Source organism: Saccostrea echinata, unplaced genomic scaffold (genome assembly GCF_033153115.1).
Source record: "Saccostrea echinata isolate AGI-Se365-2 ecotype Australia unplaced genomic scaffold, CSIRO_AGI_Sech_v1 ptg000037l, whole genome shotgun sequence".
Lineage (NCBI taxonomy): Eukaryota > Metazoa > Mollusca > Bivalvia > Ostreida > Ostreidae > Saccostrea > Saccostrea echinata.
In genome coordinates, this window is record NW_026889786.1 from 890944 (window position 1) to 908075 (window position 17132).

Consider the following 17132-nt stretch of genomic DNA (forward strand, 5'->3'; position numbering starts at 1 on the left):
ACCCCTGCTTGTGGACTGTTTTGCATGGTTTTCTCATTTAAAAGGTTGCAGTTGACATCGCAGTGCATGTGCTTTTTTCAGCAGAATCTAAAAAAGGATACAACACGACTGTTTGATTCTCTGTTTATACAATTCAAATGCAGAATTGTTCAAAAACGTAATTGGAGTGGCAAATTATTAACATATTAACCTCAAAATTTTTTAGATAACTTTGATGTCTATGCTTTCAAAATCTAATTAATTCATTTTCACTCCAAAACACTATTATAAAAGTTTATTTTTTAGCCCAATGTATAGTCAAATGTTTCATTTTAAAAATAAATAAATTAATAAAGACATGACAAGTATGTGAAATAAATAAATTTTGTAATATCCTTGTTCTCCTGTCAGTATAGAGTGAATGACCCCAATGATATACCACAGGTATTTGCACATAGTTCAAAATATAATACACTGCACAAGCAATCAGCCGTTATGTAAAACGAGGAGGGTTGGATTGCGTTCAATCGGATGTAGATGTTGCTTATACCCCCCCCCCCCCCCCCCCCCCCCCCCCGTGTCCCCGTGTTCTGAATATCAGCGTTTTTCATTTCAACATTCTCCAGTTTTAGCTTTACCGATAGTATACAAGAATCAAACACAGTGTTAACAAACACACACGGTCTTCTGGGTCTTTTTGTGATATAATCTCCATGTTGTATCAAAATTTGTTCTCTATGCTTAAACTTCTCAAATGAAATACGGTTAAAACTAATATTCATCAGACCCCTTGTTTAAAACAATAAAGTGACTTCAGGCCCATAGCAATGATTTAAAAATATGGGGGGGTAGGGGTGTTCCCATCCCAAAAAATCTGACAAGCAAAAAAAAAAAACAAAAAACAAAACAAAACAAAAACAAACCCAAATAACTGTACTATTCTGGAATTTGCCAGTGCTCGACCTAACAACAACAAAACGTGTGTGTGGGGGGGGGGGGGGGGGGGAGATAGAGAGAGAGGCATCTAAAGTAAAAACTACTATTATATAAATAGTGCACGTTTTTTAGGGTAATGTTGTACTCAGAAAAAGGAGGGAGGGGGCGCTTACTACGGGCCAGGAATTTACGTTAAAATAAAATAAATGAATAAATAAAAATGTCCTTGTCAACTGATTTCTTCCTTTAAAAGTCACTACGAATAGCTGCTTGCTTTAGTTTTTAAAATATTCCATATAAATATTATGGCGAAAATTACATATACATTTGTAGATCTCTTTGTAAATGTTTATATGGAAACGGAACGTAAAATTAAACCAACATTCTAATAGACCATGACTGGATTGGTTTCTGACATAAAATCAAGTTTTGAATTCCCATTGTCCTGACAATTTCTCTAATAAAATAAAACATTGTTCGTGTGTGTGTGTGTGTGTGTGTGTTAAACGTACAGCATGATTTTTACACAAAATACAAAAGTGTAGATTGTAGAAATTGATGTCCCCGAGGTCATTCTTTTGTACAAGAAGATAAGTGGTGTCGACATGTCCGAGAAATCGATCATTAGAATTGTTAGAAAAACCCCGATATCAAATTCAACATGATATGGACGAAAATCTGCATTTACTTTTCTCTGAGAATTTCGTGTATATCAAATTTTGACTCATCAAATTTTGCTTCCGGTAAACTAAAAACATATTTCTATATGAATTTAACATAGATCTCATGTAAAAATATCGAATTACAAAATTAATGTTGATCAATTAAAATAACATGTACCTGTGACTTTTTTCAAACTACAATTTATCATCTTTCTTTTTAAGTGGTCTATATATTTTTCAGCTATAAGATTGTAATTTATAAGTTTTCTTATGACCAGAATTATTTTTGTTTCAAAAACGTACGTGTGTTACATGTACATGTATATATCCAATGTCTATGCATAATATTTAATTTACCGGCAAATCATGGGGCTGCGCACAAAAATGAGCCCGATAAATTTTTACTTCCGCAAATTTAAACATCAGACCGGAAGGTTTTTTTTTTTTTTTTAAGTAAATATCGGCCCTTTTGTCAAATTAATAGAAAAGCGTGAAACTAAGCAACTTGATGGTAGATCTTTTCCTGATTCTTGGATGAATTTATGTAATCGGATATCCTATAATGAATCATTGAAAGTCAACATTAATGCCTAAATGAAATATTTACACAACCTCTGTAGAATTAATTTCAATAAATTTTAAGTCGAATTTATGGGTCAAAGTTGTTTTATTATGAAATTTTTCTTAGAAAAATATTTTTGGATAAATTTATCTTGGTTTTAATTTAATTCTTGACGAAAAAGAAAAATCTGTGCGGAAAGCATAATCAAAATTAAAATGTGGCACACTTCTTGCAAAGTTGGATTTTTTGTAATTTATTTTTTAGAAGGCACCTCACCGTGAGAAATTGAATGCAGATGAAAATAAAATATATAAAATGCTCTTATTGATCTATATACGATATTTGTTATTTTACGAGTACTTGATCATGAGTTAACAAATTGCCCATACTGATTAGGATTTTAAAGTTGAGATGTATTTGTTTCCGATTTGATAAATTCTTTCTTCATAACCGCTTATCGGTTTTATTTTATTGGAAATATAAAAAGAAAAAGAATCATAATATGATTAAATTGAGTAAAAAATATGAAATTAAGTCAAAATGTATAAATAAAGAACTTCTTAATAGTTTTATTGATAAAACAAATGAATAAATTTCCTTGTACTCATTCCTATAGTGTTCTAGACGCGCACTTGGCGTAATTCCGAAATATTTTTAAAAATCCCGCAAAATAATGTAAAACAAATTGTGACGTCCTTTTAATCTCGCAGTGACGTTATATTTTCTGTACACAGACGTCGCAGCCAGAGGGTTAAAGACAGTAACCATGTATTTTATATCTATCCATCATCTTGTTACTAGTTTGGAGGTTTGCTGACCTCTGTAGTAGAGAATAAGGAGGATGGGACGATGGAACTGGACAAGATCAGGGAGAGAATTAGAATTAGTGATGATCCTCACTTCCCCTACACTAGACTGATCTGTGTAGAAAACACACATAATTACTGTGGCGGAAAAGTTATACCACTGTCTTACATGAAAAAGGTGTGTCTTAAATGTCTCAAAACCATTAAGTTAATTTAAAAAAAAATGCTTTGTGATGTACAGAAGGTTTACAAGTAATATTAAAGTAGTAGTACATGTATATCTAGACCCCTTATAACCACATTTTTTGTTGATGCTGTAACCATTTAAAAGTGGAACTTTATAAAGCAATTTAAGTTTCCGTTGTTTGTTAGGTGTATGAATTAGCTCAGGAATATGAAATGAAGGTCCACCTTGATGGAGCTAGGTTAATGCATGCTGCCACTGCGCTGGGTGTACAGCCAGCTGAGATCACAAGATATGTAGATTCTGTCAATATGTGCTTCTCCAAGGTCAGTTTTATACACTAAAGATTATTTAATCAATGAAGAGATGTAAATGCTATTTCTTGTAATTTTACTGTATATTGGTATTTATCCTGCCTCTGATAAAAATCTTGACATTTCATTGATTGAGAGAAATACTGTATAAAACCATATTATGCTGATTACTAACATTATAATATTGTTAATATTCCCCCTTCACATGACCTACTAACCACGTATCAATTCAATATACCCCCTCCATGTGCCATACTGTCCAGATCATATTCAATATTGCTTTCATTTGAACACGCAAGGACCTATTAATAACTGACGTCACATAAGCATTAAACAACTTCACAATGTAAGCAGTTGTTACGGAACTTTAAGCTTAACTCAGAGAAAATGAATTTTATTAAGAAATCTTCAACAGGATAAATTTGTTATGTGGACACTTAGAGGGTTTATATGGAAAGATATGGGGTCCTTGAAAAAATGCATAATGGGCTTTGCTTACGCATCGTCCAATATGCATTTTTCAAGGACCCCATATATTTCCATATTACCCCTCCAATTGTCTACATAACTAATAATGTACGTGCACATGCATCTCTAGCTGGTTTGAAATACAGTTTAGTGAATTAAAACAAGTGATGATGGAAATGCCATAATGATCTTGCAATCAAAAAACATATTCCAAGAATATTTTTACTTAATTTTCGGGATCTGTTCAGGGTTTCAGTTACTCAGAAGATTTATTTTTGGTTTTGACTTTTTTTCCTCATAGGGACTTGGTTGTCCAGTAGGGTCAGTTATAGCTGGAACAAGTGATTTTATCAGGATGTAAGTCTCTATTCACGAGAACAATTAATGTAGAATTTTTAAAGACCTTTGTGGCATCAGATTATTTTAAGTCCACGAATTTACTTTATAAACGTTGAATTAGGGTTATATTTGAATTGTAGGGCAAAGAGGAGAAGAAAGGCCCTGGGAGGGGGTATGCGTCAGGCAGGGGTACTGGCAGCAGCTGCCATGTACTCACTGGACCATGTCCTCCCAAAACTCTCAGAAGATCACGTCAAGACTCAAAAAATTACAAAAGGTGTGCATTTAATTTAGATATGATTATGGTACACAAGTTGAAAGACTTTAAACATGGTAAACATACCTTGAATTTAAAGCCTTTTAAGAAAGGTGTCTTCTAAGTATAACATGTTTTGGTTGTAAGAAAACTCAGTATTTAAAAAAAGAAAAAAAAAAGAAGAAGCTGTTTCTATGTGTTTCATGTCTGTGTCCATCAATAATTCTTTTGAATTGTTTTTACAGCCATCATGTCAGCACCACAGACAGTTGTTCATGTAAACCAAGAAACTGTGGAAACCAACATAGTATTCCTAACAGTGACAAAACCTGGTCTCACCGCTACACAGCTGTATAACAGGCTCCTTCAGGTGAACTGTAGGAATTGGATTATATCTTGATAACAAAAATATTCTTATAGAAACATTTGTATAATACAGTTGAACTTCGGTATCCCGAACACGGATATCCCAAATACCATGGATATATCGAAGTGATTGGGAAGTCCTAACCACGTATTTCTTAAGAATTTTACCCTCGATATCTCGAACCTTCAAATATCTCAAAGTTTTTCATTTTTCTTAGTCCAATCGAGTTCGAGATAACGAGGTTTGACTGTATTTTAAAAAGACAGTTACTGTAAGAAAAGGGATAAGAATTCTTTGAAAACTCTGGATCCATGCCTTGAGAAGTATACAGGCTTTCTATTCTTTTTTATTTTAGATAAGAAGTTCATGAGTACATGTAGTAGTGTAATTATGTATTCAGAAATGTTGATTTATTAAGCAGAAGAGGTATAAACAGTTAATGTTTCAATATGTTGTATGTTGTGCATCTCTAAATTTATACTTAACTACCAGTAATTATACTTTTACAAATTCCAGAATTCTGTGTCCTGTACTTCCATCTTGACTGATCCTTTATCAAATAGAAATAGAAATTTTTCATTTTACAGGTGACAGATGAAGAGAGGAGAGAGCTAGGGGAGGGAATCATTGTGAAGATGGTTCCCTACTCGGACACACTACTGAGGTTTGTCCTCCACTGTGATATTTCCCCACAGGACGTCCACAAAGCCATCAGTAAATTCTCCTATGTTCTACAAGAGTTATCTTGATCAGTCCACAAAGCCATCAGTAAATTCTCCAATGTTCTACACAGACTTCTCCTAATCAGTATTCAAATCATTTACACAGTCAGGTGATTTTGCAAGAACTATTAACTTGCTATGTCTCAGGAATAATCATGATAAAAATCAATTTTAATCTAGTTTGCAATATAGCCAGAAAACTGAATATTAAAAAATATAACTCTGTGATAATAAAAATCAACTTTAATCTAGTCTGCAATATAGCCAGAAAACTGAATATTAAAAAATATAACTCTGTGATACATTACTGTGTAATGGATAGAGGCATGTTCATTTAATGACTTATTTTTGGATATATATAGTTGGATATGGTTGTTGTTGTTTCCTTTTACATGTGTACCATACTTCTTTATAAATATTGTCAATCTACATTCAAGGGTCAAAAGTATTTCTGAACTTTTAATTTTTAATATATAACAGGCCCGTAGGAAGCAATTTCACTTTGAGGGGGCACAACACCATACATTTCAGTTGAGGGGGCACTATCAAGTACCAAAATTCCTTGACAAGCAAAAAAAAAAAAAGTCATCAGATGTTATTATTGAGGGGGCACAAGCTTATAGTACATGTAGTTATGTTTTCTATAGTATTCTATATATCGGCAAAATTATTGGGGGGGCACGGCCCCCCCGGTTCCTACGGCCATGTATAATCCTTTGCAAACCTTATTTTATTAATAAAAATCAACAAAAATTTATAGTTCATGAATTATCATTATTTGTTTATATGATGAAATTTTACCAGGACATGCAGAATTTATGTGAGATTTATGCTAAAAGTAATTTTTTTAACTTGTTTCAAGTATTTTAATGTGGGTTCAAGAATCATTTCCTAGTTAGATTTTTGTAATTTATGTAATATGTAGCTCAAAGTCATCCCATTTAATGTTAAAAACTTACAGAAAAATAACAATATCAGCTTCATATCTTAGACAATGGAGCATGATTGGTGAAATGTTTTATAGTGATAGCTGCAGTGTGTGTGTATTTAATGTTTTTAAAATGTGAAGTTTGTGATGAATTGTTTAGTAAAAATTAACAGTTTGACCTTTTAGTGTATCATGTTTTATTTTTTTCAAAAAATTTTCCTGTCAATCGTGGTAATTTTTTTCCCTCCATTTTTACTTACTTTTTACAGATAAAGTATTTCACTTTTTAGCTCACCTAAGCCGAAGGCTCAAGTGAGCTTTTCTGATCGAAATTTTCTGTTGTCTGTCGTTGTCGTTATTGTCATAAACTTTTCACATTTTCATCTTCTTCTCAAGAACCACTGGGGCAATTTCAACCAAACTTGCCACAAAGTATTCTTGGGTAAAGGGGATTCAAGTTTCTTCAAATGAAGGGCTATGCCTTCTTCCAAGGGGAGATAATTATGAATTCATGAAAAAGTAATGGCATCATTTAAAAATCTACTTCTCAGGAACCACTGTGCTTGAAAATATGAAACTTATATGGAAGCATCCTCAGGTAGTGTAGATTCAAGTTTGTTCAAATCATGACACCCGGGGATAGGGTGGGGCCACAATGGGCGATCAAAGTTTATATAGGAATACATGGTAAAAATCTTTGACAATCTTCTTCTTAAGAACAGCAAAGCCATGATTCGTTCATATTTATATGGAAGCACCCTCAGGTAGTGTATATTCAAGTTTGCTCATATCATGACCCCCGTGGGTAGGGTGGGGCCACAATGGGCGATCAAAGTTTTACATAGGAATACATAGGAAAAGTCTTTAAAAATCTTCTCAAGAACAGCAAAGCCATGATTAATCATATTTAAATGGAAGCATCATCAGGTAATGTAGATTCAAATTTATACAAATCATGACCCCCAGGAGAATAGAGGGGCCATAACAGGGGATCATAGTTATACAAAGGAATACAAAGGATATATCGTTCAAAATTTTCTTCTTAAGAACAGCAAAGCCATTATTTGTCATATTAATTCAAAGGCATCCCTATGAAGTTTAGATTCAAGTTAGTTCAAATTGAACCCCCCCCCCCCCCCAAACCAGTTTTATATTTAACTTTTCAAGACTGACCTGATTTCTGCTTTTTCCTAACTAGAGTGCTCAGGTGAGCAATATGGCCCCTGGACCTCTTGTTTTTGGCTTGCAACATAGCATTTATGGATATAAAAACTGCAATTAAGTGCCAAAATGTTAATGATAATTCATCAGTACCTGGATCGCAAACTGGACCTTTAGTTACAAGAGGACTGTGGTCTGGACTAGAGAATTAAAGTGTCGTATATGAGTGGTTGTGTTATGAGTTTTAAGGTTTGATTCACAGCATTGGAAGCTGAAATATATGTCTCAAATTTATTTTTACAGTATTAACATAAGTACTGTTTTGATTATATTAAATGGTGTATTATAGCCATACTGTTTATTGTCATCATATACCATAATGATTTGATAGCATGGAAATAAATGTTAATCATTTGTCAGACTTGTTTTTGTGATCTAGTGTTTCATTCATATATTCATGCAAAAGAGTAATTTTGATATGTGAAATGTACAAGACCACATGGTACAGGAAATCAGCTCTGTACACATTCATGACATTGAAGCCTAAGCCCCAAGGAGTTTCAAAATGGGGATGAAAGAGAAGCTTGAGATATCAAAATTATATTGAATTGAATGTAAAAAGAATCACAGTGTCTCAGTCAGAGTGATACAAGTATTTATTATAATGAAAACTGTCTTGGAAAGCCAGGGTATTTTTTTTAACCGAAACGTGAGGGGGGAGCTAGCAGATTTTGGAAATCAATAGTATGTTCTTGAAAATGTTGAAAATAATAAATCTGTCTTCGACTGGCAGGAAAGTAAATTATCTGTCCTTGGTAAGTGCTACAACACCACCCCACCCCTACAACCTAAAAAATAAAAATACGAGATTGAGTGTAGATAAACATGATATATGTTATTTACGTTCAAATTAAAATTTTCATCGATTTTGAACTTGAATAACTTCATGTTTCCATAGTTAAATTGACTTTAAACTGTTTGTATTATTTAAATGCATAGTCGTTAAATAAATCGGTTATTGTTTTAAATTTCTAATACCTTTGAAACGTGATTGTGAAGTTTACAGTAAAGTCCTTTATATAAAGTAATAAAACAAATAGAAAGATCTTGATAATTTTAGTTGTCTGAACCTATAAAAAATATGCCATATACGACTTTAAAAATCTTCTCAAGAACCACTGGGCCAGAAAAGCTGAAACTTACATGGAAGCATCCAGGGGTAGTGTAGATTCTAAATTGTTCAAATCATGGCCCCTTGGATAGGATGGGGTCATAATATGTGTTACAAGGGGGGATCTGGTGAAGTACAACAGAGCCAAAGTTACTCAGGCGAGCGTTGTGGCCCATGGGCCTCTTGTTTTACATACTTCAATTTTTTAATTCATTTTTTTTATCCGAAAAATCATAATGATTTGTTTTCATATCTTACTCACTCCCATGATGGGGAGCTTTTTATATAAACATAAATCTAATTATAATCATCTGATCAGCTGTGAAAATTAAATTGAAACGTAATAATAACAAATTAAGACTTATTTTAAGTTTATTAAAATGTAACTCATAATCGTAAATCATAATTCTTATGCACGTTATCATTAACGAATTATTTTACCGAAGTGTTGAAAGAAATGACGTCTCATTTCCCCATTTGCACTTTTTAACACAACCACAAATAGATCGGCCGATAATAAACTTCAAAATAATGCTAATCGGATCGGGCTCGAGATGCTAAAAATGATTGATTACTTTCAAAACAGAAACAAGCGATGAGTGATGACAGCGATGATAATTCTGAAGTATGCAAAGTATTTGCTTTCTGTTCTTGTGTATATAATATGTTTGCAATACAGGGGTAAACAAACATCTCTTCCAGCCTTCATCATTTTATTTTTTCAAAATCTACTTTGGTTCCATTATATCGATATTTTAACGAACAGGGCCATTTAGGTAAACAAAGTTGTAGCCAATGTAGGGCCATATAGGGTACAGTGGTTTGTCACGATCGATTCGTATTCTTCCTCTTTGACCACCCCGGTGTAGGGTAAAAAGATTAATATCGTGACGAGCCCCGTATGTAGGGTATAAAATTGAAACAAAATATACATTGGTTTTATGTTGTTTTTTTATTAAATATTTTTTTTTTCAAATGTGAGTAGAAATATTAGTATGCATATTAAATACAGTATAGTCACATGAAAATTTGGATGTATACCTACAGGGGCATTTTCTTCTGTCTGTTCTCTCTTACACATAATATGTTAACGGTGCAACTGTTAGGGCGAGCGCAGATACCTTTCAGTTTTAATTTAGATCGGGCTAGTCAAACAGCACGTGACATTTGCTACGTCTAGACTCTGACATCATATGACGTTGTATGTATGTTGCATTACCAAAACGAAGTCTGAACAGTGCTAATTTTAATCAAGAACATTTGATCTACTATTTATCTGCTTTATATCCATTATATCAAGGTGATTTTATTTTTTGTCGAGTTTTTGTTGCTACCGCGAGAACGTAGTTTGCGGCGAGATGTAATTCGCTAAGCATTTTGGGACCACAGGTAACTGTGGAAAAAAATTCATTTGGATCAATGTGTAAAGTCCGAATTTTCTCTTCGCCCAGGCGTTGCTTTAAGAGCTCGCAGTGACAAGCAGCGCTTTGCGCCGCTCGCTGCGCTCACTATAATAAATAACAAGATGCCCCTGTTTGAATTTGTATTGCTACGAATTATTATTAGCATTTCATGAAAATTTGCCGTACCAATTAAAATGTATGAACTTTCCTCCTCAATTTTATTCTTGTCAAATAGAAGCAGCTTGCACATCAGCATAAAAACCATTTTGATTAATATTCTTTGGATACTAAATAATGTTTCATCTACCATGTCTACTGGAAGTATAATCTATTAACAGTTTGGCCCATTATTTCCATCTGTGTGTCCATAGATCAGTCCTTCTATGATGAAAGGACTGATTCAGGGTACAAAACATGGGAAAAAAAATTATAATTGCTTCAAATATCCAACTGAACAACATAATTCTCTTTAAGACATATAATGTGTACTTAAAAAGAATTATCCACAAATCTTATATCCTTAACTTTTTACAAAAATTTCAATATACCAGTGGTTATAAGGCAATGTTATGATTAAACAGAAATTAAACTGAATTTGACCTACTTTTTGTTCTTCTGATGTTGTGTATAGAATGGTAAAACATGATTTTTAGAGTCTGGAACATTTAAATTTGGTGTGGGGTTAAAATTTTGGGTGGATAAAGTTATGGAAGTTAATCATTAGGGAATTTAATTTTCAGTAAAAAAAAGTTGAAATTCTCTGAATAGATATAATTAAGTTTGTTTTAAGATGTTAAAAAAAAAAGAATTTAAGTATTTCGATCCCAAAATAATAAAACTTTTCATATCTCAAATGCAAAAACATTCCTGGATTACCGTTATTATAGTTAAATTTTTAAGAGAGATAAATACTTTTGTCTAATTTATTTTGTAATGTTGAAAATGTTTTGGTCTTAATTATCCGACTCGAAACTATAGAATCAATCATACTAGGTTTCATGGTCACTTTCAGGTAAGTTTCAGTTCGTTGTCAGACCTGCAAGGTTTGTATGCAATGTAAAACAAAAATGTTAAAGAAGTTGATTTTTATTCTGCAACATGCTATAGTTAGATATTTTAAATTATAAATATAGTTAGAAATTTTAAATTATAAATACATGTACAATGTTACAAGGGTAAATTTGTAAGTGACATTGTTATTTGGTTACATTTTTGTAGAATGACTGAGGTATCTATGATTAATATTTTATATTAAAAGAAAAACAACATTTTCCCCCCTTTTACGATAGATATCAGGGGATACAGGAAGTACCAGCAATTTTCCCCATGTAGATTTCACTGCCTGGTCACCACAAGCAGGGTCTGGTCTTGACTTTTTGTGTCTTGTCCCTTTCTCATCGACTTACAAGCCCACCTACAGACAGACAGACACACCAGGGAAGGTAAAAGTCAGTGTAACACACAGGCAGCAGAGACAGAAAAAATTCAAATGTAGCAGCACTGTTGGAAACTATATTGCAGGTATAGGAAATAATTTCAGATCTCAAAATGAAAAAAAATTGAGGAAAGTATATACATTTTTCAATTAAAATTATAATGGTTTATGAGAAAACAATATGCTTACAAAAAAAAAAAATCTCAGGAAAATCTGATGGTACACTGTTTACTTAATTATACCCCATGCAACAAGTTGCGTGAGGTATAATGTTTTTGACCCGTCCGTCAGTCAGTCAGTCAGTGTGTCAGTCAGTCAGTCAGTCAGTCCGTCAGTCCTGTTTTTTTGTCAGCGCAACTCCTCATAAACCGCTGCACAGAATTTCGTCAAACTTTGCAGATATTTAGGACACAATGTGTAGATGTGCATATTACCAGGAAATTCCGATTCCTTTATTTTTTCTCGGAATTTCGGCACTTTTCAACTTAGATTTTTGGCCATATCTTGAATATGGAGATGAACAGTTTGTCAGCGCAACTCCTCATAAACCAATGCACAGAATTTGGTCAAACTTTGCAGATATTTAGGACACAATGTGTAGATGTGCATATTACCAGGAAATTCCGATTCCATTATTTTTCTGGGAATTTCAGCACTTTTCAACTTAGATTTTTGGCCATATCTTGAATATAGAGATGAACAGTTTGTCAGCGCAACTCCTCTTAAACCGCTGCACAGAATTTGGTCAAACTTTGCAGATATTTAGTACACAGTGTGTAGATGTGCATATTACCAGGAAATTCCGATTCCGTATTTTTCTGGGAATTTCGGCACTTTTCAACTTAGGTTTTTGGCCATATCTTGAATATAGAGATGAACAGTTTGTCAGCACAACTCCTATTAAACCGCTGCATAGAATTTGGTCAAACTTTGCAGATATTTAGCACACAATGTATAGATGTGCATATTACCAGGAAATTCCGATTCCTTTATATTTTCTTTGAATTTCGGCACTTTTCCACTTAGATTTTTGGCCATATCTTCAATATAAAGATGAACAGTTTGTCAGCACAACTCCTCTTAAACCGCTGCACAGAATTTGGTCAATCTCTGCAGATATTTAGTACACAGTGTGTAGATGTGCATATTACCAGGAAATTCTGATTCCATTATTTTTTCTGGGAATTTCGGCACTTTTCAACTTAGGTTTTTGGCCATATCTTGAATATAGAGATGAACAGTTTGTCAGCACAACTCCTCTTAAACCGCTGCACAGAATTTGGACAAACTTTGCAGATATTTAGTACACAGTGTGTAGATGTGCATATTACCAGGAAATTCCGATTCCATTATTTTTGCCTTAAGAGTTTTGCCTTTTATTGAAGAAACTTTCCAGCTAGGTAATAAGAAACTCCACTGGAATCAGCTTTTTATAATGAAATTCTATGTGAAATATTTTATGACCTTAAAAGACCCCTATTGATTTTGAGATCAAAATATTAATGGTTTAACACAAACACACACTCACACACACACCATCTTCGATAGTTCTCTCCCCCCCCCCCCCCCCCCCCCCCCTTCAAATTGGTGTGCTTTGCCTTAAATAATTTCATAAGTACAGTATATAAACAGATTCATATGACTACATCATAATTTTGTTTCCATCAATTATTTAAATGTGTAAACTGTCATGTGTTGGACATGGACTTACACTCATTAACAAATCGAAATCACTGAGGAATTTAAATAACAGTTTGTCAGCATAATTCCGGCACTGAATTTCCTGAAACTTTGTAGGTATTTCAGAATAATGTATAGATTTGTATATTACCAAGAAATTTTGATTCCATTATTTATCTAGAAACTTCAGCCCAGTTAAATTTGTAACATACAAAGATTTGAATGTCCTTATATGCAAGAAGTTTTGATGTGATGATTTTTTGCAAGTAATGCCCCTTTTTTGAATTATACTGTGTATTTAAAATGCACTGTGCCATTCATTACGTGTTGCATTGTCGAGTTTTGGGGAAGCGTGGGGTATGTGAGCTTGCTCACTTTTTCTTTCATTCATGTTTGTCCTGTTTAGATGAAAGAAGGCTACAGAATGCTGCTAATCAGAATGACCTTAATGCAGGTAATATTGTAGCATTCCCAATTATTATTCCAATAAATATACACTGAAATTTTATTTTACAATCAAAGACCTTTTTTTCTCCCAGTGGTTGAATTACTGGATGATGGAGTAGATCCGTGTTGTGCAGACAATAAACAAAGAACTCCTCTCCATTTTGCCTCATCTCAGGGATATGAAAAAGTTGGTAAGTCAAACTGGAAGTCTGTAATGGAACAGGAACTTAACTCACAAAAAATTCAAACTTGTTTTATTAAGCTGGAATGTAGAGTTGCCATTCTTTATGTTGCTGTCCTGAATTAAAACTTAAATTGATCACCACAAAGAGAAAAAAGTTCATTTTACTTGATAACAATTGTGTAATCTTTAGATATAACCACAGAAAATGTGTCTTTGCTTTTATATGTAGCCAGTGTCCATGTGTATATTTATGAATACATATATGTGATATTTGTTTATTAATAACATGGTGACAATTTGTTCAGTAAAAGCCTTGCTGGACAAGGGTGCAGATCCAAATCAGAAAGACATTCTTGGGAATACACCTCTACACCTAGGTAAGAGATTTAATATAATTAAATTACAAAAAAGAAAAGAAAGAAATACTACTGCATAATATTTTTTGTAAAAGTAAATGCAATGGTTTCACAAAAAATTGAATGCTTCTGATGACAATCAAAAATAATAATGTCTTAGAAGATGAGCAGGATGTGGTTGAATTCCATCCAGTTGAATTTCTACTAGTATCTGGATTCTGAGACATAACACAGATTGCAGTACATGTCTTTGTCTTTTCCTAAAATGTCAGAATATACATACATACATACATATACAAGATTTTTCTGGTATTTTCAGCTGCCTGCACGGGTCAAGTCCCTGTGGTTACTCTTTTGCTGAAAGCAGGTAATTGTTGATGGTTATGTGACCTCAATCAGGGCTTTATATATGAGGCTTGTCCCAGAAAAACGTGAACATTTTCAATATTTTTCAAAGATACTCTTTTCTATGTTCAAAGATATTGAAAGGGATATATATGTAGTGATTGGCCAATGAGGGCTTGCATGCATCCATAATGATTATGTAGACAAATAAGCATGTTTAATCATTTTGTTTACAGGAACAAATCTGAAGTCTGTGGATAGACATGGCAGAACTCCATTAAGTGTGGCAAAATCACGCCTCCGATTCCTTAGTGAAGAAAGAGAGTATTCCTCACAGAGGGTTAAGGATGAAACTCTAGAGGTACAGTTTATATTTGATGATATAGTCATCATCTTACCATTTGTTTACATTATTCAAGTAACATTCATTTCTGAAGTCTAGATGCATATGCAGGCAATGAAAAAAAAATGTTTTATACTAAGTGCAGTGAAAGTTAAGTGCCAGAAGTGATAAAGTTGAAAATTTTTTGGCAATTTTCAGGATTTTTAATTTTTCTTGGTACTGTAAACCAACTTTTATTCGCATGCGAGAAATATCCTCGAGTTTCGCGACCTACGTCAACTCGTGAATATTAATCGCTGTGAACCATTTATTTTGCTTTGCATTTGTAAAGAATGTTTCCTCAGTCGCGAAAATTAATCGTCGCAGACTGATTTCAAATTGACGAATCATGAATAAAAGACGACGCAAATAAAAGTTGGTTTACAGTATCTTACACTTGACAAGAGATGGAGATTTTTATATAATTAATAGTAAATGCAATGGTTTTACTTTAATATCTCTCATATAATAAATAGGCTATTTAATCATTTAAAGAAGACTTGATAATTTGTATAGTCTTTCACCAGTGGTAATTGTTTTCCAGATTGGAGAAATGATGAGAGCATATTTAAACATTTCTGGACTGCACCAAGAAGCAGAGCAGATTGACCAGCTATGTCATCAGTTACAAGGCGTGTCGACCCGAGAGGAGGTTGATCACCTTAACTCTCTCTTCACAGACTTTGCAAGTCTCAATATTGAAAAATCTCAAAACAGGACATAGCTGTGTGTTTAACATGTCATCTTAACATTGAAGGGTTTCACTGAGCACAATCTTATCATGTGGGAATTGCTGTCTATTTGTTTGACTTCATGTATGTATTTAGACATTTTGGTTATACATGAATTTGTATAATAGGTTATCATGAACAAATGGTTTGCCAGTACACAATTTTCATTGAGAAACATTTTGCAATGGATATTCATTGATAAATAATGATTCAAGTCATTTGACATTCCGCAGAATTATGATTCAAAGCAGCTGATAATGTATGTTGTATTTTACTAAAAAAAAAAGATGTGTGTGAAAAATAGAAAGGTACATGTAGATATTATGCTGCTGGCAGAGAAACTGTATATTGAGCGTTATCATATATTTATACATAAATTGAAATGTATCTGTATCATTAATTCAAAAACAAAAGTATAGTTTTGTTGTTGTCAGAGTGCAAGTTTTTTTTTTCTCCCATAGATAAAATAGAAAGATGCAGTATGTTCAGATAATTATAGAATATTTTAAAGATGTTTTGTACTTATGACAACTGTGGCTAAATTGTTAATAAAAATTAAAAATCCATGAACAGAGTTTTGTACATGTAGCTTGATAAATTTAACACTTTTCCGGTGAGTTCTTTTCGCTCATCTGAGCAATAGAATCAAATGAATTTTTTTGATCAGTGTTTTATCCATCTTTCTGTGGTTTGTATATTAATTTTTTAAATCATTGAAAATTTCTTTCTCAAGAAATATTAAGCCTATTTGAACCAAACATGCAACAAAGCATCCTTCGGAAATGAAGATTCAAGTTTTTGCAAATGGGGGTCATGTCAATACCAAGGGGGTATCTTTAAGAAATTATTAAAGAGTGGTCATTTAAAAACCCATAGCTATGTAGTCAGAAATGACAAAAAATATGGAAAATTTAAATGAAAGCTGCTCTATATCATGAAGAATTCAAGTCCTCTGGGGTCAAGATGGGTCAACAAAATGGTCTTCAAATTTTACATAGAAATATACCAGTACATGTTAAGAAAAAATATAATCTTCTAAAACAACAAGACTACAAATGGTGAAATTATTATGCAAAAATCCTGTGAAGGTATAGATGCTAGACTGTTGAAAGCCCTACACCCCAATTTGAGATGGAACACAAAGGGGTCAAATGCTTTGAAAATTTTGTAACATGTTAGAACAGGCTGCAAATTATCAATTAGGTATGTAGGCATCATTTTTGCAATGTTAATTTTAAGGCACAAAATGGAGAAGGGGTTCAATGTTTCAGAGTATTACTGTAAACAGGGTTATTTTCACCCGGTGTTATTTTC

The 17132-nt window shown here is 33.1% G+C and overlaps 1 protein-coding gene across 1 annotated transcript in view; it reads left to right on the forward strand.

Moving 5' to 3' along the window:
* LOC133200083 (uncharacterized) overlaps positions 1 to 16325 on the forward strand; it is a 43638-nt gene extending 27313 nt beyond the window's left edge. Inside the window, exons 24-36 of the mRNA XM_061335819.1 lie at positions 2941 to 3123; positions 3318 to 3455; positions 4213 to 4268; positions 4391 to 4527; positions 4752 to 4876; positions 5461 to 5616; positions 11548 to 11779; positions 13780 to 13827; positions 13913 to 14011; positions 14310 to 14381; positions 14680 to 14727; positions 14942 to 15066; positions 15632 to 16325. Coding sequence (XP_061191803.1) covers positions 2941 to 3123; positions 3318 to 3455; positions 4213 to 4268; positions 4391 to 4527; positions 4752 to 4876; positions 5461 to 5616; positions 11548 to 11779; positions 13780 to 13827; positions 13913 to 14011; positions 14310 to 14381; positions 14680 to 14727; positions 14942 to 15066; positions 15632 to 15811 — 1599 coding nt within the window. The 3' untranslated portion in view covers positions 15812 to 16325. The remainder of the gene's footprint in view (positions 1 to 2940; positions 3124 to 3317; positions 3456 to 4212; positions 4269 to 4390; positions 4528 to 4751; positions 4877 to 5460; positions 5617 to 11547; positions 11780 to 13779; positions 13828 to 13912; positions 14012 to 14309; positions 14382 to 14679; positions 14728 to 14941; positions 15067 to 15631) is intronic.
* Positions 16326 to 17132: the final 807 nt, after the last annotated feature.